Here is a 25200-nt window from a genome sequence, read left to right on the forward strand (position 1 = left end):
AAACATTCATGGTGCCCTTATAAGTTTGTTGAGGTGCCCCAGGGCATCTTGGCACACAGTTCTGAAATTGTAGTCATAATCTGTATAAACTATGTGATGTTACCAGAAAATCGATCTTTTTTTTTAAAATAATTTTTATTTTGTTATATTAGTCACCATACAGTGCATCCCCAGAGAAAATCGATATTTTTATCATTATTAATACCAAGTATAATTCATGGGGTCATACCTGTATATAGAAAAACAGATTCATATCTTATCATTCTTAGGGACAGTGAGCTGAATTGGATGACCCTGTTATGGTTGACAGTAGTCATGTCTTAATAATTAAACTTGGAGAATGGGCACAGAGCAGCCTTCATAAAGGCTCAGAGATTTGTCTTTTTAACCTTACACCAGATCACATCATCTATTGCAGGCATTCAATTCATGGTGACTCTGTTTGAGAAGGATATACAGTTGGCCCTTGAACAACATGGGAGTTAGAGGCACCAGCCTCCCTCCCACTCAGTCAAAAATCTGTGTATGACTTTTGACTCCCCCAAAACTTACTGTTGACAGGAAGCCTCACTGATAACATAAACAGTTGATTAACACATATTTCGTATGTAATACGTGTTATATACTATATTCTTACAGTAAGGAAGTCTAAAGAAAAGAAGATTTGTTAAGAAAATCATAAGGAAGAGAAAATACATTTATAGTGCTGGATTGCATTTATTGAAAAAAAAAGTCCACATGTAAGCTGACCAGTACAGTCCAAGTTGTTCAAGAGTTAACTGTAACTTACTCTTTCTTCATCAAAATTAATTTCCAAGTAAACTCTGATAAAGAATTAAATCAGGGGCGCCTGTGTAGTGCAGTCATTAAAGCGTCTGCCTTTGGCTCAGGGCGTGATCCTGGCATACCGGGATCGAGTCCCACATCGGGCTCCTCTGCTGGGAGCCTGCTTCTTCCTCTCCTGCTCCCCCTGCTGTGTTCCCTCTCTCGCTGGCTGTCTCTCTGTCACATAAATAAATAAAATCTTAAAAAAAAAAAAAAAGAATTAAACCAGAGACACTGTGATGTTATGCTTAAGCCCAGATGGATTGGAATGTGGAAGCAGAAACATTCAGAAGCCCACGCTCTATCGAGCAAAATGTGATCACCACTTTTCCTAGGAAGGACCCAGGCCTGACGAGAGCTTGTCTTCTTATTTTTATCACTGAAGATATGTCCATTCCATGGTAGGAAGACCTGGATGGAGATACAGTTGGCAGCAATGGTAAAACCGTTATTGAGCCTCTGGTCACAGGAGGCCTGATATCAGCCTTATTCGGAGGCTCTTTCCAGATACTCAAGTTTGTATTCCACTCTAGCTGCCCAGGTATCAGGCCAGATGTGTTAACAGGGGGGTTTCCTATAATGAGCTGAAAGCTTTGACTATTGTCCAACATTTAAAGAAAAGTACATACAGTAGACATGGGCCCTCTGCTCAACATTTTTCCATTGTGAACATTTCAGAGACAGATTATTTTCCACTTGATCGTTTAATTATCATCTGTGCTCCATTCAGTTCCAGCTTCACTTTCCCCCCGAGTCTTAAATAGTGAAGCTTATTTTCTCCCTGTCCAATGGGACTGGTGAACCGTATGGAGTTCTGCAATTTCTAATCCCGGTGCAGACTTCTTTTTGGCCGGTACTTCAAATGGGATCGTCACAAACTCTGTGATAGCTGTTAGCAGGTCTTCATCCCCCAGTGACTCGTGCAGAGATGTTCAGCCTGATGTTCATAATCTATCTTGTAATGTCATGTGGCAACAAAATTGTGCAAGAAAAGAAAAATGAGCTCCTATCCCAAAGCTTTAGATGGATGCTGTGTTGTTTCCTTGTGTTCACCCACAGAACGTGAGTCATAATGAAGGTTGTTGCAGGGACTTGATGATGCATTTAAGCACTGGTTTTATTTTGTTTTATGTGTTTTAGTGTAGATACAGTTGTTATATTCCGACGTGGTCTTTTTTTAATCCTCTGAAATAGAAAGAAGGAAGTTTTCAAGACCTTTAGTTCATAAAGTACTCCTACTCAAACCGAATGAATTAGGAACCAGAACCTCTTTTACACCCACTTCTGCCTTTCTTTCTTCACCTGCATCCTCAAGCTCATTTAATCAGCATCCTTTGGTGATGATGACTTTCAATGACTCACTAGACACTCATTCATTTTACTTTAAGGAAAATATTTTGTGGGCAGGAGAGAGTATTCTTTGCCTTTCCACACCAATGTTCACTTGAAAGGTTTTTTTTTTTTAAGTGTCTTAAATCAAAGTGTTTTCTTTGAGTCCATAAAGCAATTTATACAGATTGTCTTGTTAACAGTTACGCTATTTTTCCCCCTGTCTTCAGAGGGATGAGGAGACCTGCCCAGAGCTACCACATTCCTGCTCCTGTTCTGAAGTCAATACCGGGACTCTGGGACCAGCAGGCCCACCAGTAAGTCTTGCCTCATTCAGACTTCAATGTTCTTTAATAATATTCATAGCTGTCACTTGTGTGTCTAATATGCGCTTGCCATTGTACTACACACATACTTAATTCTATAGCAAACTGAAGCCCAGAGATCTTAAGAAATTTGCCTAAAGAGAGGCACCGGGGTGGCTCAGTCAGTTAAGCATATGCCTTCAGCTCAGGTCATGATCCCAGGGTCCTGGGATCGAGCCCCATCGAGCCCCACATCGGGCTCCCTGCTCCCCAGGGAATCTGCTTCTCCCTCTCCCTCTGCACCTTCCCACCCCACTTGTGCTGTCTGGCTTTCTCTATCTCTCTGTCAAATAAATAAATAAAATCTTAAAAGAAAAAAAAAAGCAACTTGCCTAAAGAACACAGCTTCTCTTCAAATCCCCTTCTCTCTGACTCCTGTGTGTGATGCTCTGGAACCTCAGGCCATACTGTCTTTCAAATTGTTACGTATTTCAAAATCTTCGCTTTAAACCCCTGTGGTTGATGTTCAATATGAATGTCTCAAACGTGGCCCTCTATTTCCCCTGTAAGATTTACGTACCTCCCTTCACCTAGTATGTGCTAAAGTTGATACGTAAAGGGAGGATTTTGAACTCACCCTATCCGAACATGAAGTTCTCCACTGCTGTTGGAAACTTCCTGCAAAAACGGAGAGAGAGGGAGATTGGCCTGATGGGGGGTGAGGCAGAAGGAGAAGGAGGGAAGGAGGGAGAGAGAGAAAGAAAATATTTTTTGTAAAATATAAAAATGTATATAATTGTACTACCTGGCTCTTTGAATTTACGTGATGAATCTTTCCATTTCATGGGTTTAAGTGCTCATTTTCTGTCTGACTTGTTAACCTGGGGTTATGGGTGTTTCCTTAAGGCGATATAGTTGGTCTGTGGTTAGGAATTGGTAAATGGATCAAGGCAGAAAGACAGAAAAACCAGGGAGGAGAAGCACAAGCAAATAAAGAAATCCAGACCTTGTAGGAGGAGTATTCTGATGTCTCACCAGCCCTTGCACGCTGGCTGACGGGAGGCAGGCAGGCCTGCCAACATGCATGCAGTAGATCACACAGGCAGCGTGAAGGTTCACTCCAGCTTGGGCCGCCCACCAGAATTTTCCCTCATCTGTGTACCACATTTCCTGAGCTGAACAAAAAGGAAGAGAACCTACTGAATGTATCTGAAATACATCCCAGAAGCTTCTCCCTTACCTTTGGCACATAGAACATTCTTTCAAGTGCAGATGTAGAACCCAAGTCTTTTTTTTTTTTTTTTTTTTTTTTTTTTGAACAGAAAACTCTTTATTCCAAAGAAGCCAATGTGGAATGATGGTAAAAGCATTAAATTTAAATCATAAGACTAGGCAAGTCTCTGAACCGCTGTGAGCCTCCCTTTCCTCATACATAAACTAGGACCCACCTCTCTGACATTCTGAGAAATATACAAGATAATATGTATATAAGTATTCTGTGCATTATGAAACTTCAATCAAATGTAAGGGTTTGTCTTCAGTTTAATCTTGGAATTGGAAACACAGATTTATTTTCAACTGTGTATAGCTTGCTTTTTTTTTTTTTTAACCCAAAAGTATGTCTTTGAGGAGCATCTGCGTGGAGCAATTAAGCATCTGACTCTTGGTTTCAGCTCATCTCATGACCTCAGAATTGTGAGATCAAGCCCTGTGTGGTCCCCTCTGCGTTCGTGCTCTCTCTTTCTCTCTAATAAATAGATAAATCTTTAAAACAAGTTATGTCTTTGAACCTTATCAAAGGTAATGCACATTGTTCTATTATATAAACTAGAGTTTATTGACCCATGACTCTGGAGTATTTCCCTACTACTCTATTATTACAGTGAACATCCTTTGTATGTCTCTGCAAACATGAGTTGAGGGCCCTTACAATAACACGCAGGATCAGATTTGTTGGAGAATAAGGAGGGTGTATCTCCAACTTCATGAAGAAACCACTAATTGCCTTTCCAGATGGTTGTCCCAATATCTTCTCCCACAAACTCTAGAAGAGGTCTGGTTTCCCTGCATCTCACCAGCACAGTGATGTTGCCAGATTCAAGAGCTATTCCTTATCTGATGAGTGTAAAACCCTGTGGTTTTTGTTTTATTTTATTCATTTATTTATTTTTCTTGAGAGAGAGAGAGAGAAAAAATAAGCAGGAAAGGGCAGAGGGAGAGAGAGAATCATAAGCAGACTCCATGCCCAGCACGGGGCGCAACTTGAGGCTTGATCTCAAGACCCTGAGATGATGACCTGAGCTGAAATCAAGAGTCAACCAACTGAGCCACCCAGGCACCCTTGTGATTGATATTTTAAATAAGACTTTCCCTTTGTGCTAGTAAGATGGAACAGTTTTTCATTTGTCTCTGAGTCACTTGGATTCCTTTCTCTATAAATACCTGTTTATAAACTTTTCTGGGATTTTGTTGTGCGGATTTTTTGCTTATTAGTTCCGTGGTTTTATGTATTCCGGACACTAATCCTTTATTAATGATATGGTTTGCAAATATCATTTCCTGGTCTGTGGCTTGCTTGTTGTTGTTTATGGGACTTTTTATTGTCTAGAAATTTTAAGGCCAGCGTAGTTAAATTTAATATTTCTGTGAGCTATTATTTTTTATGTTTTTCTTTACTCCTTTTTAGCCATGTTTCTCTTAGAAGTGTCTCTTTAAATTTCCGATCATATGTGCAATTTATATATTTTTTATATTAACTTTATTGCATGTTTTTATGGAAGATAGTCTGCATAGTACCAGTTTTTGGACATTTGTTGATTCTTTGACATTTGCTTTGTGGCCTTTTGTCAAGTTTTACAGCTGTTCCATGTATGCTTTAGAAGACTGTGTGTTTTCTAATTGTGGAGTTCAGAATTCTAAATGCAAATATCCAGTAAGTCAAACTGTCAATTGTGTGGTTAGAATCTTCTTTATCTGCATTAATTCTTTATCTTTCAGTTGCTGAGATAGATGTTTAAAATTTTCTACTTCAATGTCAATCTGTCAAATTTTGTTTGTAATTCTGCCTTGTATGTATATCCTGAGACTGTGTTACAGTGTACAAAAATCGAGAACAATCATCTTGCTAGTGACTTTTCTCTTTTGGATTATTTTTGTGGTATATATATATTTTTTAATTTAAATTCAATTAGCCAACATAGAGTATGTCATTAGTTTCAGATGTAGAGTTCAATTAATTCATCAGTTGCACATAACACCCAGTGCTCATCACATCACGTACCCTCCTTAATGCCCATTTTCTTCATCCTTTAGTTTCAGCCCTTCTGTTGTCTTGATGTTTGAGATGTGTTCTGTTTAAATAGTATATGGCTAGGTTTTATTTTCAGTCTGGTTTTGCTGTTTTTTTTAGAGTTTAGTCCATTCACTCTATTATTTGTGATAATTAACCTCTTTGGGCAAATATCCCATTATCTGTCCCCTTAGTTTTTGCTTTCTATTCATCCCACATGATATATATATATGTGGTTTTCTTGGTTGGTTGAGGTTTTGTCTACTTATTTACACTTTTTGGCTTTTCATTGTTATTCTTTTCTTCTCCCCTCCACTCATCTGGAAATTTTGCCCTCTATAGCTGTTCTTTTAGTAGTCAACCAAGAGATTTTAACAAACATATTTAGCTTGACAAAGTCTAAAAAGAATCAAGATTTTCACCCTTATTTCAACAGATATGATATTCTTGGAATTTTTTTCTCTTGGATCATCCTTTTTATAATTTATGCACTATTGCTATCAGGTATTTTGATACTTTTTTTAACATCACAAACTAGACATTTTATTAGTACTTGTCATAAATTACTATGTGTTAAGACTTGTCTCCATACTTGCTATTTCTTTGCTCATGGTATCTTCCAGTATCATTTTTATTTCCCCTGGATACACACTTTGGATGTTCCATTTATTCATTTATTTATTCGTTCATTCATTCATTCATTCATTCATTCATTCATTCATTTATAAGAGAGAGAGAGTGCAATCATGCAGGAGAAGGCACAGAGAGAGAGGGAGAGAGAGAATCTCAAGCAGATTTCCCACTGAGCTCAGAGCCCTCTACATGGCTCCATCTCAGGACCACAAGGCCATGACCAGAGCCAAAACAAAGAGTCGGACACTTAACCCACTGTGCCACCCAGGTGCCCCAAGATGTTCCTTTAATGAGAGACTATTGATAGTCAATTTTTAATTTTTTTCATCACCAAATGATTTTATTTCCCATATTATCAAAAGATAGTTTTGATGATTGTTACAGAGATCGTTGATTGTACCCTCATTGCCACTGCTTCTTTTTCGTAGCAGAATTCCCCGAGTTCTAGCTAAGCACATGGCCATTCAGCTAGAGACTTGACTTCTTAGCATCTGTACAAGTAGCTATCACCTTATGACCAAGTTCTGGCCAGTGAGAGAAAAAGGATATGCAATCAACCTAGAAGTTGTTCTTAAATGAAAACAAAATAACTTCCTTATCCATTCTCACCTCTCTCAACATGCTGCTCTGGGAACACATGGTAATGGTTCACTTTAGCAAGCAGTGCAGAGCAATAGAATTAAAGCACCGAAGCTTCCAGTCTGCCTTGTGTGGTAAAGCTACTCTACTACAACGAACCAGTTATCAGCTCGGGTTTTACTATAAGAGAGTAATAAGCCTCCTGTCTTGCTTAAAAATTTTTTAATATTGGCCTTAATTAAAGCAGTGAGACAACTTTCCAAACTAATAAACGGGAAGATCTTATTTTCAAGATCCCTTTGTCTTTAGTGATCGAAAGTTTCGCCACGCTCTGCTCTGGTGCGGGGTTTTTGATGCAGATTATCTGCCATTTTGGAAAACTTATGACTTCATGAGTTTGAGTGGCAATGTTTCTCGTTAAATTTGGAGTTTTCTTAGTCACTATCTCTTCGATAATTGCCTCTCTCCTATCATCTCTATTACATTTTTCTGAAACTCAACTGATGTACTTTCTTACTCTCCCGTCTCTTAACCTTTTTTATTTATTTCTGCTTGTATCTCCAGGCTTCTTCTATGTAATTTCTTCAAATTTAGTTTCTAGTGTATTCTGTCTTTAGCTATGTTTAATATGCTACTTAACCTGTCCATTGTATTTCTGATTTTGATGACTATATTTAGCACAGCTAGAAGTTATATTTGGTTCCTTTTCAAACCTTCCAGGCATTTCTATAGTCTTTCTTCTCTTGTAACACTTCAAAACTATTTTTTCTTTCAATATTTTAAATACAGTTTATTTTTTATCTGATCATGTCAATATCTGCATTGTGTGTGGTTCTGAGTGCCATTTTTTTTCTGCTGATGTTACTCATGCTATCTTGTTTCCACATATATTTTGTGAATTTTTTTGGTGTATATTTGAGTTTGTATTACTTGAAATTTTATCTTGGGGGATATTTTGAGCCAGTTTTGAGCTGTATTCCTCCAGAGAATATCTGTGCTTGCTTCTGGTAAGCTCCCAAGTAGACAACCAACTGAAATCCACCTTAGACATTTGACTTGGGAGTTTTGTTTGCTCCTGACAGGCTATATGAATTCTGATCCCTGGATTGTATGAGAATCAGCTTCTGGGTAATATTTCTTAGCAAAGACATTTCCTACTCCTCCCATAGCTACATTGGAAACAACATCTTGGTCATCCACCTGCTATTTTTTATTGTTTTGTTTTTTTTCCTATCTGATTCACAGGAAAGACTTTCAAGTTCCTCAGCTTTAAAGAACATTTCATTTTCCACCCTGCCCCCACCTATCATAGGCTCAAGTTCATATTTCCTTGCTCTGTGTAGGCTATAAAATACAAACTTTGCAGCAACCCTGAACCATTTTCCCCATCCTCCCCCAGGGCAGTCTCTGAGCACATGCTTGCTTCTCTGGTTTTTGTTTCTTCTTCCTGCCTGGTATTTATGCGTTCAGTTTTTAATTACAATGATGTTTATTTTATTTTAAGCAGCATTAATAAGCTTTTTTAGCTGGAGGGTTTTCAAGTTTTTTCATCTGCAATACTGCTGGGACAAGTTATAAAATATTCACATATGACCTAAGAGTCAAACTTTGTAATGAGAAAAAAGCAGCAGAGAAGTGAAAGAGAAGACTTGAGCTCTGACTTGGAGAGAAAGATGTAAAACAGGAGAAACGCTATTGAAATTTTCAAATATTTAAAGTATAATAAACTATTCAAGAAATGGTATCCCAAACAATATGCAATAAACCCTGTCTAATGATTTAATATAGTTGTGATTATTTTCTCATTCAAGAATTCACACAGTGGTGTTTGGTGCAAATAAAGCTACAAAAGAGCCGTAGGAAGGCCTGGGTGAATGAACCATATTCCCTTTGCCTAGACTAACCCTTTCTTAGTAAAAGGATGGAAGTTTAAAAAAAAAAAAAAAAGGTTGGAAGTTAACATCCACAAAAATGTGTTGAATTCTTGTCATGGGCTCAGTGTTGACAGTTAAGGATAAGGTGCAAAATAAGTTACAAATATAAAAGTTTTGAGGCTTTTAGACACGGTGCCTCTGGCATGAATAGCTGTGAAACAATTATATTTCAACAAAACCTGCAGTTAAAAACCAATCATTAAAGATGCACAGAAAAACTTAAAGAGTTCAGGCCAGAATGGTATATTAATTGGGATGAATTGCACTTGCTTCAAGGAACAGAAAATTTGACTGATACAGTAGTATAAACAGACGTTTAAATATTTATTGTTTGCTCAACAAAAGATTTAGAGTTGGATGATCCCAAGGACCTAAGCTTGTCCCAGTTTCCCACTTTCCTTTCTATAGGCTTGTGGCCTGTTGATCACATTGGCCCAAAATGGTTAATGTGCCCATTCCTGGTTGCAAAGGAGACTGGGCAAGCAAATCCATCTTTTTTAGTCTTGTAGTAGAAGAAATAAAATGGAGAAGGGAGTCAGGAAAGACTGTTTGGTAACCAACCAAAAGTGTCTGCCACTCTGGGAAAAAATATTTGCATCCCATGTAACAGTGAAAGGTGTGGTATCCAAATATATGAAGAATTTCTACACATTAAAGAGAAGGAGACATGTAACCCATTAGAAAACTGAGTAAAATACAGAAATAGGTAGTTGCATTGAGATGAAATGCAAATGGAAAATGTTATGAAAAGGTGCCCCATTAGAGTAGTGTTTAGGGAAATGAAAATTAAAATAAGAGTAAAATATTATTTTTACCAATTAGTTTGATAATAATGTAAAGTTTGACAACATTGTGGGGGAAGAAAAATAATTTTCTCTCTACCCTTCTGGGTTCCTGGCTAAGATACCCCTTTAATAAAAAGACAGATTAGCAGAAGAGAAACAATCTAGAGTTTAATAACATGCATACCTCCTGTATACGTGGGAGATACCCAGGAAAACTAAGCAACTCATCTTCAGCTAAAGATGGCGGGGGGGGGTTGGGGAGGTTACCAGGAAAGGCATAGCAAACAAGGCTGAGGCTATTATGCAGACCCCAGTCTGTCTTCTTCATAAGTAAGTTTCTAGAGATTTAGACCCCTCCCTTTCTTCCTGGTACAAAGAGGGAGACACTGTTACAAATGGAGACTTCTCTTATAAATGTAAATGTCTCATAAAACTTTTACTCGGTTTTTGGTTTTCAGGGCTTCTCCTATGTCTGCAGTTTCTTAAATAATCCTTGTGCCCAAGAGGCACAGTGTGAGGTAACAAATTGTGCTCCCCTTCAATATTAAGTGGTGACTAAGGTTTAGAGAAGGAGGAACCCTCTTAAACCCTTGGTAGATGAGTAAACTGACACAGCTTTTTTGGAGCACAGTTTGATATTATATATGCCTACCCATCAAATATCATTTGTAATTCTACTTGTTGATATCCTAAATATTAATATTTGCACTTAAATATTAAAGTTTGTACTTAAGGGCTGTATAAGGATGTTAATTGCAGCTGTGTTTAAACAGGAAAAAAAAAAGGGTGAGAAAACCCTATGTTTCTAATAATGAAGAATGGTTAAACAAACAATTATATAATCCAAGGTTTGGAAAACGACACAACTCATTCAGAATAAGTTAAATCATATGTTATGTCTTGGAAAAGAACCTCTAAAATACATTAAATTAAAAAACTTAGAAGTATGTAAAAAGTGTGATGTCGCATATGTAATTTGTAATATATCATCTAATAGCACAAAAATACTATAGGTAATATTTTCTATAGGTACATACATATATGCAATTTTATAATTGTATTTTAAAAGTCTGGAAGAGGGGCGCCTGGGTGGCTTGGTGGGTTAAGCGTCTGCCTTCAGCTCAGGTCATAATCTCAGGGTCCTGGGATCAGCCCACATGGGTCTCACTGCTCAGTGGGAGAGTTTTCTTGTCCCTCTCCCTCTGCCCTTCCCCCTGCTTGTGCTCTCTCATGCATTCTCTCTCCAGTAAATAAAATCTTTTTTTTTTTAAGATTTTATTATTTATTTGACAGGGAGACAGCTAGCGAGAGAGGTACACAAGCTGGGAGAGTGGGAGAGGAAGAAGCAGGCTCCCAGCAAAGCAGGGAGCCTGACGTGGGGCTCGATCCCAGGACCCTGGGATCACACCCTGAGCCAAAGGCAGATGCTTAAGGACTGAGCCACCCAGGTGCCCCTCCAATAAATAAAATCTTGAAAAAAAAAAAAAGTCCGGAAGATAAGCAACCAGGTGTTATTGGGGAGGGGAATGAATTTAAGTGGTTAAAAGAAACTGGAAGAAACCTTAAAGCTCATCCAATCTAGTCTTCTCCCAAGTGATGCAAGTATTTTGCTGACGGTACACAAAATGTTTTTCAGGAGTCACGTGTGTAGCAGGAAATAAATCGAAATCGCACACTGGGAGAGCTATTCCATTTTCAATGAGCTTTTAATCCTTCTGCTCAGGTGAAAGAGATATTCTCAGTCTGGTGCACACTAATACTTACTTGTCTCCCTTTTTATCAAAGAACAAGCCCATGGCTCACAGACTTCAATAGGAACAAAATCTAGCTAAATTTAGCAACATTATTTATAGTATATTTTCAAGGTTACCTTCTATTCTTAATAAGTAATGCATTTTTCCATTAACTGTAATGCTATAATATTTGCTTTTAAGATTAGATTTAAGTGAAATAGTGAGTCAATTGAAAAATATTCAGTGTATACACGTATATATTTATGCACATATATACAAAGAATATGTTTGCAAGAATACATATACACATACATATATCTAGATAAAGAAAATGATATTAAGTAATTGTGCAGATGGCGCATTAATAGGGCAAAAATATTAGGGAAAATACAAATAACAAGTTCCAGTAACACTGATTAGCCTTTTATGGTGTAAATAAAATTAAATTGTTACTATTTTTAGATGCTTTTTACAATTTAATTAAATAATCTCAAAGTTGTGGTATAAGATACACAATTTTAGATTAGCAGTGTATTTTATTTGTATCCATTAATAGTAGTTGTCTTACACACTAAATTTCAAAATACTGAAGCTTTTTTTAATTTGAAAGCGTTTGGCCTAGAAAGCTTTCTCAAACTATGAAATCATCAGCAGGAAGAGGTGAGTCTAGGTGGCAGATTTCCAGTAAAGGATCATAATGAATATATACCATTACACAATGAGTTGGACTTTATTCAAAATAAGAATTACATAATCCATATTTTTGAAGAGAATGGATGAAATATGTTGTTTAAGACTTGTCTTTGTGCTAATACTTAACATCTGTTTGCCAGGGTGGTCCAGGACTCCGAGGACCAAAGGGCCAACGAGGTGAACAGGGTCCAAAGGTAATTTTTTCTCTGTCTCTCTGTATCTCTGTCTCTCTCATATCTAGCAATAATATAATTTTGGAGTTCAGTACTGTTTACCCTTTGCAGTCCAGAACCCCTTATGTTTTTGTGGAAAGTTGTGTCTAAGTCTTTTCCTTTATTCTTAAAGACTTCTGTTTTTTCAAAAAATACTTAAGAACTCAGTGAAAGAAAGGTTGGTTTCCAGGTCAAAAATAGAATGTCAGTGTTCTGAGTGGTTTAGTTTCCAAGGTAGTGTTCTTTCGTGTATACTCTTCTCATTCTCTGCCTACAACAAAGTAGAGAGAAAACTGAATCACAACTAGGCAGCACTCTTTTCCAGGTGATTTCTCAAGTTTTAGAGTCCTACTCCCTCCCCACAATGTATAATCAAACACACAGCTCTGTTTTCCTTTCTCACTGCCCAGGGCCACCATGTGTGCTGGGGTAGGCCACAAAGGCACCAGCTGAGACGACCAAGCCTTGCCAAACCACGTCCAGGCACACATTTTCCTAGTTTGCACAAAGGCGCCCGAAGGGATGGGCAGAAGCCCAGCCACTAATCAAATTCAGGTCTCACCATCTTCTATCTGGCTTTTGGCAAATCTTCTAACTGGTCTCTTGGCTCCAGTGCTTTTGATTTTCTGATGGATTCTTCACATCTGCCCCCAGATTTATTTCTTTAAAGTTATGCTGGGCCATATCATACTTTAAATCTGTAGTCATATGCTATTGTCTTGAGAATGCAATTCACCTTCCTTGGCGTGGCATTCAAGGCCCTCTATAATTTCACCCCCTGTTTCATTTTCACCTGTTGCCCCATGATCTCCTCTCCACCCACCTTGCAGTCTTGACTTACTGCTTCAATATGGTCACTTACTCAATTTGCATGGTATTTTTTCATGGGGAAGAGAACATTGCAAAAATTTTTACTATAAAACTGGAAACAAGTGAAGCAAGGTAGGAGCTAATATGGGGAGGAAGGAAGTAAATGAAAGAAGACTGAAGCTAATGAGTCACTAGCCAACTCAAAACTCATGAGATATCTTCTTTGTTGTTTGTGTGATTTTCTGAGATTGTAACACATATCTTAGGCATAGACTTGATGCTTCTTACCTGGCTCTCTCTCTTATGGTCCTACAAGGAAGGCCAGTGATTTAAAAGCCTCTTTTCAGACAGCAATACACTGGGTCTTCCTCAGTTCCACCTCAGCACAGTGCCCAGGAGCTCCTGTTGATTCTGCATTCCTCCTCCCATTGGGTTCCCGCATGATCCCATGGTTTTCCCACATTCTCACCGGATGATGATTCTGATCATGAAGGCTTGTTAGGAGTTCAAAGATGTTTGATGATCCCAACATTGACCCCTTACCTCTGATAATCCGTTTCCACAGGACCACTGCTGATGTGGTTATTTTTACATGATGATTTTGATAAATCACAGATATCAGTATGAAGTGGTTTTAGGAAAATTCTTGTTAGACAAAGAATGCTCACATGTCCACCAGTGCCGTAGTGTAGGAACAGATAAAGGATACCTTCCATATGGAAAGCCCTACGCTGTATTATTTTCCATTTTGTGGGTCCATCTTTTAGTTGTAGCAAACAATGAGAATTTAGAAGCTTAAAGCAACCCTGCTGCTGGGCTCTCCTAGTCATTTTTGTCTCATACTGTATAGAATAAAATGAGACCATATACTTTCTGCCCTTCTGCTCCATTTTCAGTTCCTCAATAATATTGAAGTGATAGATGATTAAATGATTATAAGCATTAACTAATATTTGTCAATTACTGGCTTGTCTCTTCCATCATATTTTTTTAGATCTATCTACCTCTATCTTTCCTCCTCTTACACTATGTCTCTTGTAAGAATAGTTTTCATTTGTTTTCTGCATACTTACTTCCAAAATAGTTTTTTTTTTGGTGGGGGGGGTACATAAGTGTTCATAGCACCTTTATTCACAATAGCAAAAAATGGGAAATGATTCAAATGTTCAATAGGTGAAGGAACAATTTTCTGTGTATCTATGCAATGGAATATCATTCAGCAATTGAAAGGAACATACTATGGAAACATGCAACAAAAGTATGAACCCCAACACCACTCTGACACATGAAAGAAGCATGAACCAATGAAGTTCATAGTATAGAATTCCATTTATATGTAACCAGAATCATACTTAACCTGCACATGACTTCTATTCCTATAAGAATCCTGTAAAATTCTTCTTATTAAGATCACTGATAACCTCCTTGTTATCAAATCCACAGGCTATGGTTTAATTCCTATCTTACTTGAGATCTCTACAGCATTTGATATGGTTGGAGGCCTTTCTATTAGAAATTTCCCCCCCTTTGGCCTTTCCTACACTGCTCAGGTTTCTCTTTCTCTCCCTTCTACCAGCTTTTCATCGCGTCTTTATCAATTTCCTCTGTTACTCTCTCAACAGGCTCCTTAAGAACCTCACCCACAAACATATCTTCAGCTACTCCAGAATCCATGCCAGCTCAGACATCCCTTGATCCCCAGACCATTGGACATATCCACATGGTTGCTCCCTTGAACCTAAAACTTAGCTGACTATGCTCATTATCATCTTCTGTATTGCTTGCCCCAAGTAGTGGGTTTGTCAGCCTCAAATTTAACATGATATCCAGGAGTTGGAAGTCTTAGCTTATACTAGTTTTCACTGGAGTCCCAGGATGAAAGAAAGGAAAGAAGAGGCTGAGGATAGAGTTTTTTGAATCTAAGATTATGGAGGAGAGAGAGCTTTAGCTAAACCACAATGTCCAAACTATGGAAATAAGAGTTGCTAATGTGATAGGACTGCCTGATCCTGAGAAGAAAGAAAATCAAGGAATATTGCACAAGGGCAGGTCATTAGGCAGACATTAAAGAGGCACAGAAGGATGGTAGGATCAAGATGAAGAAGCAAACAGGGACTGGGGGCAAAGTCTTAGTAATGCAGGGGTGCCCCCAAGATGAGTAACTGACAGGGGTGGAAGTGGAGAGAATGTAGTTCAGCTGGAAGGTATGAACCAACATGCCACAGGCCAGGAGGGTGGTCTCAAAGTACTTCTGTCTCTTGGATTTGTTACGGAGTGTGGGGGGTCTAGTTACTCACATAGTTGGCATAGCCTTCTTATTTACGGAAGAAAAAAATTATAGTTGAACAACCCCCATGTGTTTACTCTTTTGGCTTACTGATGACATCTTGTCTGGGAAGCGCACCATCTGAGGCATTTTGTCTTGCTATCCTATCAGCGTTTTGTGCCTTAGGAACATTTCTGTAAGGAAATAAATTATAAGTGCTCTAAGCAGAAATATCTTTTGAGTACCGAGACTCTAACTTACCTCTGAAATGATTTTCTTCTCTTGTGTTCCAGGGACCAGAGGGCCCTCGGGGTGACACAGGCCCTCCAGGACCTCAGGGTCCCCCTGGACCCCAAGGACCAAGTGGTCTGTCCATTCAAGGAATGCCTGTGAGTAGCGTGTAAACATTTGGGTGGATTTTATTGTGTTCACTTTTTCATGAATTATAAAGAGTGAACTTTTGTCTTCCGTGCCCTTTACAATGAACCTCAGTCCCTTCTAACCCCTAAAGATAAGAATTGAGAAATGAGGGGCGCCTGGGTGGCACAGCGGTTAAGCGTCTGCCTTCGGCTCAGGGCGTGATCCTGGCGTTATGGGATCGAGCCCCACATCAGGCTCCTCTGCTATGAGCCTGCTTCTTCCTCTCCCACTCCCCCTGCTTGTGTTCCCTCTCTCGCTGGCTGTCTCTATCTCTGTCAAATAAATAAATAAAATCTTTAAAAAAAAAAAAAAAAAGAATTGAGAAATGAAAGTAGTAACTGAAAGTTCATGAGTTCACTCATTAGTGAATTTTTTGTTAAGTGATGGGGGTATTTTACAAATAGATACATCCACACAGGGTAGGTTTGTCCATAAGCAAGTTGTCTAAGGAAAGAAACAGGGCTATGACATTTATTGTCCTTTTTCTTGTTGGATCAAATCCTTCATAGATGTAATAAAATCTAAAAAGTAACAAATTCCAGTTATTCATTATCTATTTGTAGTATTCATGGATATAGATTCATGGAAGCCATTTATTTCTGATTTTTTATCTCGTGGGCATCAAAGGCCAGTGCACTTAGTTGGAGTTTCAGATTATAGACAGTGTACTTTGATACAGCCACTCTGTTTGTATCACAGAAAGCAAATTTAATGCCACTCATTGATTTTCATTGATCTTCCTCTAGGGATCAAGATTTCAAGAGTAAAACCAATTTCTATTAATCAAAATTAGTATTTGAAACAAACAAGCCTTTTAAGCACATTTTTAGCCATCTTTCGGCACATGTGATTATATCTCCCTTGCTGTGAAGTTTTCTGTTCCAAGGTTATTTTCACAGTTTAGAAAGCATTAGCATTCCAGTTATACAATTGCTACTACTACTAAGCCTTTGGTAGCCTTACCTGCTAGATTCCATTCGCATATCTTTCTAGCTGAAACAAAACCCAAACTCGAGGTAGATATCTAAACTATCAATAGTATTAAACTGCTGAATCTCTCCTCCGCAGATGTACAGTGTGGCCTCGGCCGTATCAGACTCTGTGTTCTGAGTTTAAACTGCTCTGCCGTATAGACGTTCAGCTCCGTAGGAATGCTTACATGGGGGGGTAGCATATGTGAGAAGTGAAACATGCTGTATTTGGATGTTAGTGTGAAAGCCAGTTAATGTTGAAAATGTTAGAACAGTCAGTGGAGAGAAAGAAAAGACGAAGAATTAACCCTATGTGAACTTAAGCCCGAATGCTTTTGGCTATTCAGGGAATGACGGGTGCTAAAGGAGAAAAAGGAGAGACTGGCCTTCCTGGCCCACAGGTATGAGTTTTACTTTTTAGTCTGCTAAAAAATAAAAAATGCTTTTAGCTTGGGGTGCCTGAGTGGCTCAGTCAGTTAAGCGTCCCAGTCTTAATTTCCGCTCAGGTCATGATCTCAGGGTTGTGGGATCGAGCCCCACATCAGGCTCCAGGCTCCACATGGAGCCTGCTTAAGATTCTCTGTCTCTTTCTCCCTCTGCCCCTTCCCCAAATCCTCTTAGCTCAAGAGCCTTGCCAAGGTGGGGGTGGGGTGGGAGGGGAAGGCTATACCTTCTAGAGTCAGCTGTAATTTTAGCAGTAAGGGGTTTCTCTATTAAAGACTGTTAGCCTGTGTTCATTCACTTGAGTCACTTCTGAGAGTCATACTGGTGCTCCTGGGGGCGAGCGTTGGTGGGGGACATTTCTTGCATACAAATAAGTTCTCGATTCTGAATTCACCTTCATGCTATTAGGTTTGTTTAGAGGCCTTGATCTATTTCAGAGAAGCTGGGTAGAAAGGCACTTGATTTCTGGTTTCCATGACTCTGACTTTTTTTTTTGGTCCTTGCTCTACCTAGGGTGTCCCGGGAGGCATTGGTTCACCAGGACGTGATGGCGCTCCAGGCCAGAGGGTAAGGACCGACCGGCCCAAGGTTGTTAACACAATAGATTCCTTACCAAGACATTCTTTGTTTCTGATACTTTTCTATGCAAAGAAGTCAACCTAGGTGGTTTTTTCCCTTCTTATTTCTCCTGCCTGTCTACATTCTGCCTATCCTGTGTCTATTTCCCTTCACTGACATCTTCTATGTCCATTAGTTTCATCAAAACCCGAGACCTTTCATCAAACCTTCCCAAATTGGCAACACCTCTTTCTGAATGTTCCCATAGCCAGAATGCAATTTGCACTGAATGGCGTGCGTTGGTTTAGCAGATTTTCCAGTTTTTTCCATTTTATAGGCACAAACCTAAAGAAAATCAAGGATCCTAGGAGTGAAATTTAAGTATTATGACTATCCACAGTGTTCTTCATTTATTTGATATATGTCAGTTGTCTAGTCTTTTAACCTGTTCATGTGGACAGCAGGGAAAGAAATTATAAGGATGGTCAGGACAGGAATGAGTTAACATCCAGTGTTTGTCAACACGTTTTCACTAAGCCGGATTTAAAGTTCTTATCTTCAAAGAGTTTGTAGCTTAGTGGGAGAATACCAGAGCCAAAGAAGAAACTGTAATGCGTGCTATGATGGGGGTATTTGCAGAGCCCTATGAGGGTATGTATAAAGAATAGATAACTAAGCCAGACTTAGAGGGGTGGGGAAAGCTTTCTGGGTGAGGCACCATCCAGGCTGAGTTTCCAACAAGAGACAAAAATTAGCCAGGTGCATGAGGATAGGAAAACAATTGCATGCAGAGAACAGAACCTATGAAGGCGTGGAGATGAAGAGGAGGTGGGCCATTTCCACTACTGCACAGAGTTCAGTGTGGCTGGAGAGTAGGGTGCCGTGTGTGCACGTGTGTGTGCGTATCTTGTGTACACATATGTGCACACACTTAGGTTTGGAAAGACTGTCAAGAAATGAAGCTGGACAGGTAAACACAAATTCAAGTAAATCTTCCCCCCCCCCTTAAACCGTCACTGATTTAGGATGTGGGTGGCTCCACAGTTTCCCTCAAGACTGAATTATATGGAGTGGCAACCACTTAGATCCAATCCAATGAAGGACAGCACATTTGGCATGCACTGGTTATTTTTGGTACAGCTTGCCCACTGGGTTAGCAAATGATTGGCTGGAAGACTCACTTCTCTACTCAAACAAGACCCACCATTAGCTCGGGTGGCTATATGGCTCAAGAATAAGGAGATTGTTTTTCTATAGAAGTGTAGGTGTGGGGCCTTAAATTCCTTCCATGTTCTTTTTTTTTTTTTTTTCACCAAACTTTCATCTGCTTAAAATCTGTTTAGTCTTTGCCCATTAAATGGAACTACTCAGTCCGGAAATCATGTCCACGTAACTATATCTAAAGGAGGCATTCTCTAAAAGTTAGATTTATGTAGGTTTCTTGTATATGTGGAAGGAGTGTCTAGAAGTATTTATATGTTTTGGCAAAGGGCTTAGACCAAGATCCTGTTTGGTTACACACCTAGATTCTTCCATGATTCCTGGAGCTCTGAAAATGGCAATTCTGAAGGTTTGGTTCAATGAATTGACTTGATTTATCGATGCGTGGAGACAAGTCTTGGCAAAGAACTTCCAAATCAAACATATTGAGTTGGTGTTTGGATCATTTGGTTTTAGAATACTTTATTTTTAAAAAATCCTTTTTTTTTTTCCTTTTAAAACCAATATACCGACATAGACTTTTTATAATTATTGTGCTATTCCTTCAAACATGTTTTCTTCTAGAAAATGAACAGTCTTAGAGCTGTAATAAAGTAGATTTTATTGTCCTCTCTCCCTCAGTTTGGAGGCAAAAAAACTTTCAGAATGTGTTCAATTCCTATTTTGAAAAATTCTTGGATGGAAATGGACTTACTTTTAAAAACTGGCTTTCAGAAGATACTCATTCTTTGCAGGGTCATGTTTAAAAAGTATTGTGAAAATTCTGTGACAATTGTTTTGGAAAAGGACAATGGTACTCCACTGTAGAGCTTTAGGGAGTGCCATCCACACAGAATAAAGTATAATGGTGCCCTCTAGAACTGTGTAACGTGGTGGCCTTGCTTGAGGGAGTGACTGCATAGATTTTATTTAATAAGATATTCGTTGAGCACTTATCTTTTTTGAGCACATTCTGTGTGCCATGTGCTGTGCTCAGCCTGGAGACAGTTGTCCATTGCTGCCTCCAGAGGGGAAGGAGCCAGAAGAGGAGAGATTTTCAATAGCTAAAGGAGGCAATTCCTAGACCATCTACCTGGAGGACATGGAAGGGTGTGGTGGTGTCAGGAATATGACTCTTAACCTGGGCCAGGAAAACAAATGGGTCTTCCTCAGAAACAGCAGAGAAGGAAGGAAAAGTGGATGAAAACAGACTCATTTAGGTGATTCTGATCTTTTTAGTCAAATATGTGGGGGCTTAAAGAAAGTAAAAGTCTAAAATAATGAGATAGTTGCTCAGCAGGATTATAAAGTAGGAGGTCCAGAGCCAATATTTATGGGGGTCATAGCAGATCCAAGACATGGAGCACCTTGATGGGGGCCAGGTCTTTCTGGGACAGCAGGTGTCCATGATTTGCAGTGGGAGAGAAGTGTCGCTGAGAGTACCAGGGACAAAACTTCATGATCATTCCTCCTCTGCCTTAGGCCATCTTTAAAGGCAAAGAATTTTAAAAATAGAAGAAATGACAGTAACTGCCATGGTATAGAACGGACTCTGGATGATGAGACTTCCTGCTGAAATGCCTGAAAAGCCACATCCAGAAAACTGCCCATTTAGGCTTGGCTGTCCAGAGAATTGGGAAGGCAGAGCTATTTTATCTTTTCATCTCACTACCCCCTGAAATCACTTCTTGTTGCTGCACCTTCATTGCCCCTGATTCTGAGTGAAGAAAGCCCACTCTAGACAGAGGAGGGAGCGGCTGGAATAAATCTGTGTGATGGTGTCCAGCCAGTGCTTCTCAGTCCTTGGAATCTTTCCGGGGGTGAGAGCATGAGGCAGGCTGTAAGAGCGGTCAGTTACTCCCTCCCACTCATCCATCTTTCTTTTTCATCTTTGTCTTCTCTTGTTGACAGGTAAGAACTCACAGCCCAGAGGTAGCCCCTTCACCTTGACTATCGGCTTAGGGAAAGGTTAGTACCTCTTTCCTGGAGCCGGAGTCAATGTGACCCCTTAATTTGGCCTGGAAGGAGAGAGAGCTTAGCAAAAATAAAAAGGAGAAGATTAAACATCTCCTCTTTAAACAGGGAACATGTTTTCTAATGTTTCTGGCTTTTTCTGGCTTTTCCCATGGGGAATCTTTGACTTTTAGAGGCAACTCATACTCAGAGCTGGGCCTGGGGCCATAAGCACGTCCAGCAAAAGTTGGACTTCTTCACTGAACAAGTCTCTTGCTGGCAAGTGACAGAGCACAGTACTTGACCACTTTTTAAAAGGCAACAATGGCTAGGAGAGGAGGTCTCGAATGTTCATGCCACAAACAAGAAACGGTCATCATGAGGTGGGATGGAGGTGGTAGCTGAGGTTAGGATAGCGATCATTTTGCAGTATATAAATGTATCAAATCAGCATGTTGGTACCTTAAACTTATATGGGGTCATATGCCAATATGTCTTAATAAAGCTGAGAAGAAATTATATATTCAAAAAATTAAAAAAAAATTTAAGAAGGTAAATTTAAGTAGAAAGCAACAGCCCCAGTCGAGATTCAATAGTTGAGGGCAGTCACCTTCATTCCCAGCCATTCCTGCCAACAGCATTCAGGGCTCCTTGCCCCCCATGTCTTGCCACCTCCCTCTTGTTCTTCCCCCTTCTTTCCTTGGTGTCTGTGACCCCAGGGCCCTCCTGTGATCTTTGAGTTCCTCTGATGAAGGGTGGGTCTGAGTCCCCACCCTTAGATATCAGGTGGTCCTTAGCGAAACTAGGAAGAACAGGCAAGACATGGATGATTAATAGAAGTGAGAGAAAGAACTGAAAAGGGAAGAAAACATAGAAAACACGACCTCTTTTCCAGTTCTGAGGTTCACTGATGTCCAAGACCATGAGCTTTCTGTCAAACTCTCCAAATAGAAACTGTAAAAATTATTTTTATTTTCCAATTCTTGATATGGCTATATAAAAGAGGCAGAGAGACAGGAAATAAAAATGACAAGGAGATAGAACTTTTATGGCAACTGAAAGATAGTAATTCCTCCATTGTACAGAGGGTATTCGTTTTTAAATTCCAAGTGAACTGAATTTGGAATGCGTCCTTTGCCCCAGGTCACTGTAACCTGCATTTTCATGCCATAACCACAGCCTCCCTTTCTCAGCTGTAAAAGATGAAATAGTAAAACAAAAAACAAAAAACAAAAAAACTTCTGCATATGAATTCTGCTGAACTTGTGAGGTTATGAGAAGCAGGATGGGCCAGTGGTAAATATGATAGATTTGGGCTGTTAGCCAGGCCTGAGTCTGAACCCTTACCATAATGACATTGGACCAGTTACTTACTATTTCCAAGCCTCACCTTACTAATCTGTGAAGTAGAAAAAAATATTTGACTCCCCAGGTTACTGTGGGAATTAATTCATATAAAGAATTTCTATATGAAAATTTAATTTTAGCTAATCTTAGTATTCACTATGTTCAATGTAAACCTAATAAGTCAGGGCAGTATAATATTTTATAATGCCTGTGCTTGATGTATTAAGATGCCTTAGAAGATTTTATAGAACTATAAAAAAGGAATCTGAAGAAAAAGCAACTGGTTTGTTGCTGTTGTTTAACTTTCTTGGATTCCACGTTGAAAGGACACTTGGAACATCCTTCCTTTTGATGTGGGTCCGATGTATACAAAGGCCATTCTTTGTGATGAAATGTCTCATTTCATCAAAGTGAGTTGGACTTAAAATATCCTTGAGAAATGGATCTTGAGTCAATTATCTGGATTTAACTCCTGTCATAAATGTTAAGCAGCGATGAGAGATTCATCTAAGGAACATTTTGTTAAATATGAAGATTCAAGATAATATCCCCCTTGAGTATCTTCCTCATTCGGAAGAGGAAATGTAAAAATCCCATCACAAAGCTAGTGGAGAGGATGATTTGATTTTCATTTTGGTGAGTCTAGATGATTTTTATAAATCAACCACAGTGATGATAGTTTATGCAACTGGAACATGGCAGCTTATTTGAATGAAAATAGCGGGCATCACTATTACTACTTATCGACTAAGTGCACGTGCTTTACCACGTTATGTTCTATAATCCTCAGAACAACCACAACTGCCAGGCACTGTTAATCCATTTTACAGATGAAGAATCTGGAGCTTAAAAAAAATGGGAGGACTTGGACAATGCCCTGCAGCTAAGGAGTGGTGGAGCCAGGAGTATAACCCTTCTTTTCGGCTCCAACACGGAGCTCTTTCTTTCCACAAAATTCTGTTTCATAAAGGTCACTAGGGGATTTTGTTCACGCAGGAAAGTCTTCCATTTGAGATATTTAATAGACTGGATGGAAGGTACCTTGCCTAGAATTTGGGGGCTGGAAGAAGCCAGTTTGGGCTACTTTCTTGGTGACGTAGCAGTTGGTAGTTCGCACGTAGACATGTGCTTCTATGCTTGTTCACACTGATGTGGAGGAGGGCCCATCTGAGCCCCTCTGAGAACAGTTCTTTGGGGGAATTTGTTATATGTTATCGCTGCTTTGCAGATACTGCTGTTGGAGCATAGGGTGCAGACAATGCCTGCCTTGCTCTCTGGTTCCAGGGCCATCCTTCAGGGTCAGGCCAGATGCTTTGTATTTGCAAACCAGCTGTTCCTCAACTTAAGGGGTCAAAACTTGTTGTTTCAAGATTTGCTTTGTTTTTAAACACACCGATTCCCGGGCTACGACCTCAGAGATTCAGATAACGCAAGGTCTTGGGTGTGACTTTGGAATTTATCGTTTTAAAAAGCTTCATGCTTCTGATAATCAGCTAAATGTTGGAATCACTGGATAGTACAGTGGGTTAGGCCTATTGTATGTCTGAGGACTTCCCTGCACAGAATTTTGCTGCTGTTTCAATTCACCCAAGTCATTGCTTCAGGTTACTAAAAATATGCTCGTATTTCTCTCTATATATACATTTAAATTATATGTGTTAATATATACATATTAAGAAGTATATTGTGAATGTATATGTAAATATGTGCACATGCTTCTATATACCTTTATATGCACACATAGATACTATGTGAGTGTCTGAAAATACCCCAGCGTGGCTCAACATGGTACCATACATAAGGACTGATCTTGGGTATCTTGGCTGGGCCAGTATTTACAGAGTCTGTGGCTTTTTGGTGCTTGGCCTCTTAATCTGGTGGTTGGTCTTAATCCTTTGCTGCAAGTAGCAGCCTTATTTCTTATGGCTGACTGCCACGCTGGTCGGTCTGCTGGTGCTCACAGCAGTCCAGAGCCATGCCACGGGCTGGAAATCACACAGCAGGAGTTTTTTCTAGTGTTTCTCTAACCCACACTGCTTGGTTTGCTTCCTCTAAACAAACTCAGCGGATGCCAGTCGTTTACAGATCCCACTCTACCCGAGGGTGTAGTGTAAGTCAGAGGACCTTAACAACTGGTGTGCTCTAGAATCTTAGGGTTCATAATCTGTGACTCACCATTCCAGGCTTCAAAAAAGTCATGGGTGGTGTGTATCATGATTGAGTCACGAGTTCTGAGTGCTATGTGATAGCTACATAAACGTAAATATCCTAGCTTCTGATTTTAATTTTAATTACAACACTTTTTGTGTCGGTTTCAGCCTTTAAATGCCATAGACACAGAACTTAGAAACTACAAACTTTTTAAGACCCTACAGTAGATGCCTTCGACCTCAATACATACATACATATATGTTCCAGAGCAGGACAAGGGAAACTGCAAAATGGACATTAAAGAATGGTTAATTAAATGTCTATAAAACAGTACATTTTGCCGATTTCAGCCATAGGTAAATTTAGTATTCATTCAAGTAACAGTGAGGTTTGAAAGCACATATTAGGGTTGATTTCCCTTTGCTGATAAATCATAGCCAACCATAACTTAATAACTTGCTCATAGCCACCTCTTTTCAAAAACAAATTATAAAAATCCTTTCAAGTTTTTAGAGCAAAACTTATTTGTAATGTGCGTTGTGGGTGCATATTAATATTTTGAGGTGGGAATCCCAGAAACAAAAATGCCTGGAGCTGTTCATATTATAAAACATGTCTGTTTGTGGGTGGCTGACTTCAAGCACTTGAAAAATATATTTGTCGGCTTAAGTGAATTTCTACATTATGCTTTTCACTTAATCTTCTATTCCCTGCCATTCATTCTTCATTGCTTACTTGGGGTTTCCACTTTTTATGAGGGTGC

General features: G+C 39.2%; 1 protein-coding gene across 6 annotated transcripts in view; it reads left to right on the plus strand.

The window, feature by feature from the left end:
- The window catches only part of COL14A1 (collagen type XIV alpha 1 chain), a 225959-nt gene that overhangs the window by 161391 nt on the left and 39368 nt on the right, over positions 1 to 25200 (plus strand). For all 6 annotated transcript variants that reach the window (XM_034668564.1, XM_019806266.2, XM_034668565.1 and 3 more), the window contains 5 exons: positions 2385 to 2471; positions 12246 to 12299; positions 15687 to 15782; positions 17132 to 17185; positions 17742 to 17795. In XM_034668564.1, coding sequence (XP_034524455.1) covers positions 2385 to 2471; positions 12246 to 12299; positions 15687 to 15782; positions 17132 to 17185; positions 17742 to 17795 — 345 coding nt within the window. The remainder of the gene's footprint in view (positions 1 to 2384; positions 2472 to 12245; positions 12300 to 15686; positions 15783 to 17131; positions 17186 to 17741; positions 17796 to 25200) is intronic.

This window comes from Ailuropoda melanoleuca, chromosome 9 (genome assembly GCF_002007445.2).
Source record: "Ailuropoda melanoleuca isolate Jingjing chromosome 9, ASM200744v2, whole genome shotgun sequence".
Lineage (NCBI taxonomy): Eukaryota > Metazoa > Chordata > Mammalia > Carnivora > Ursidae > Ailuropoda > Ailuropoda melanoleuca.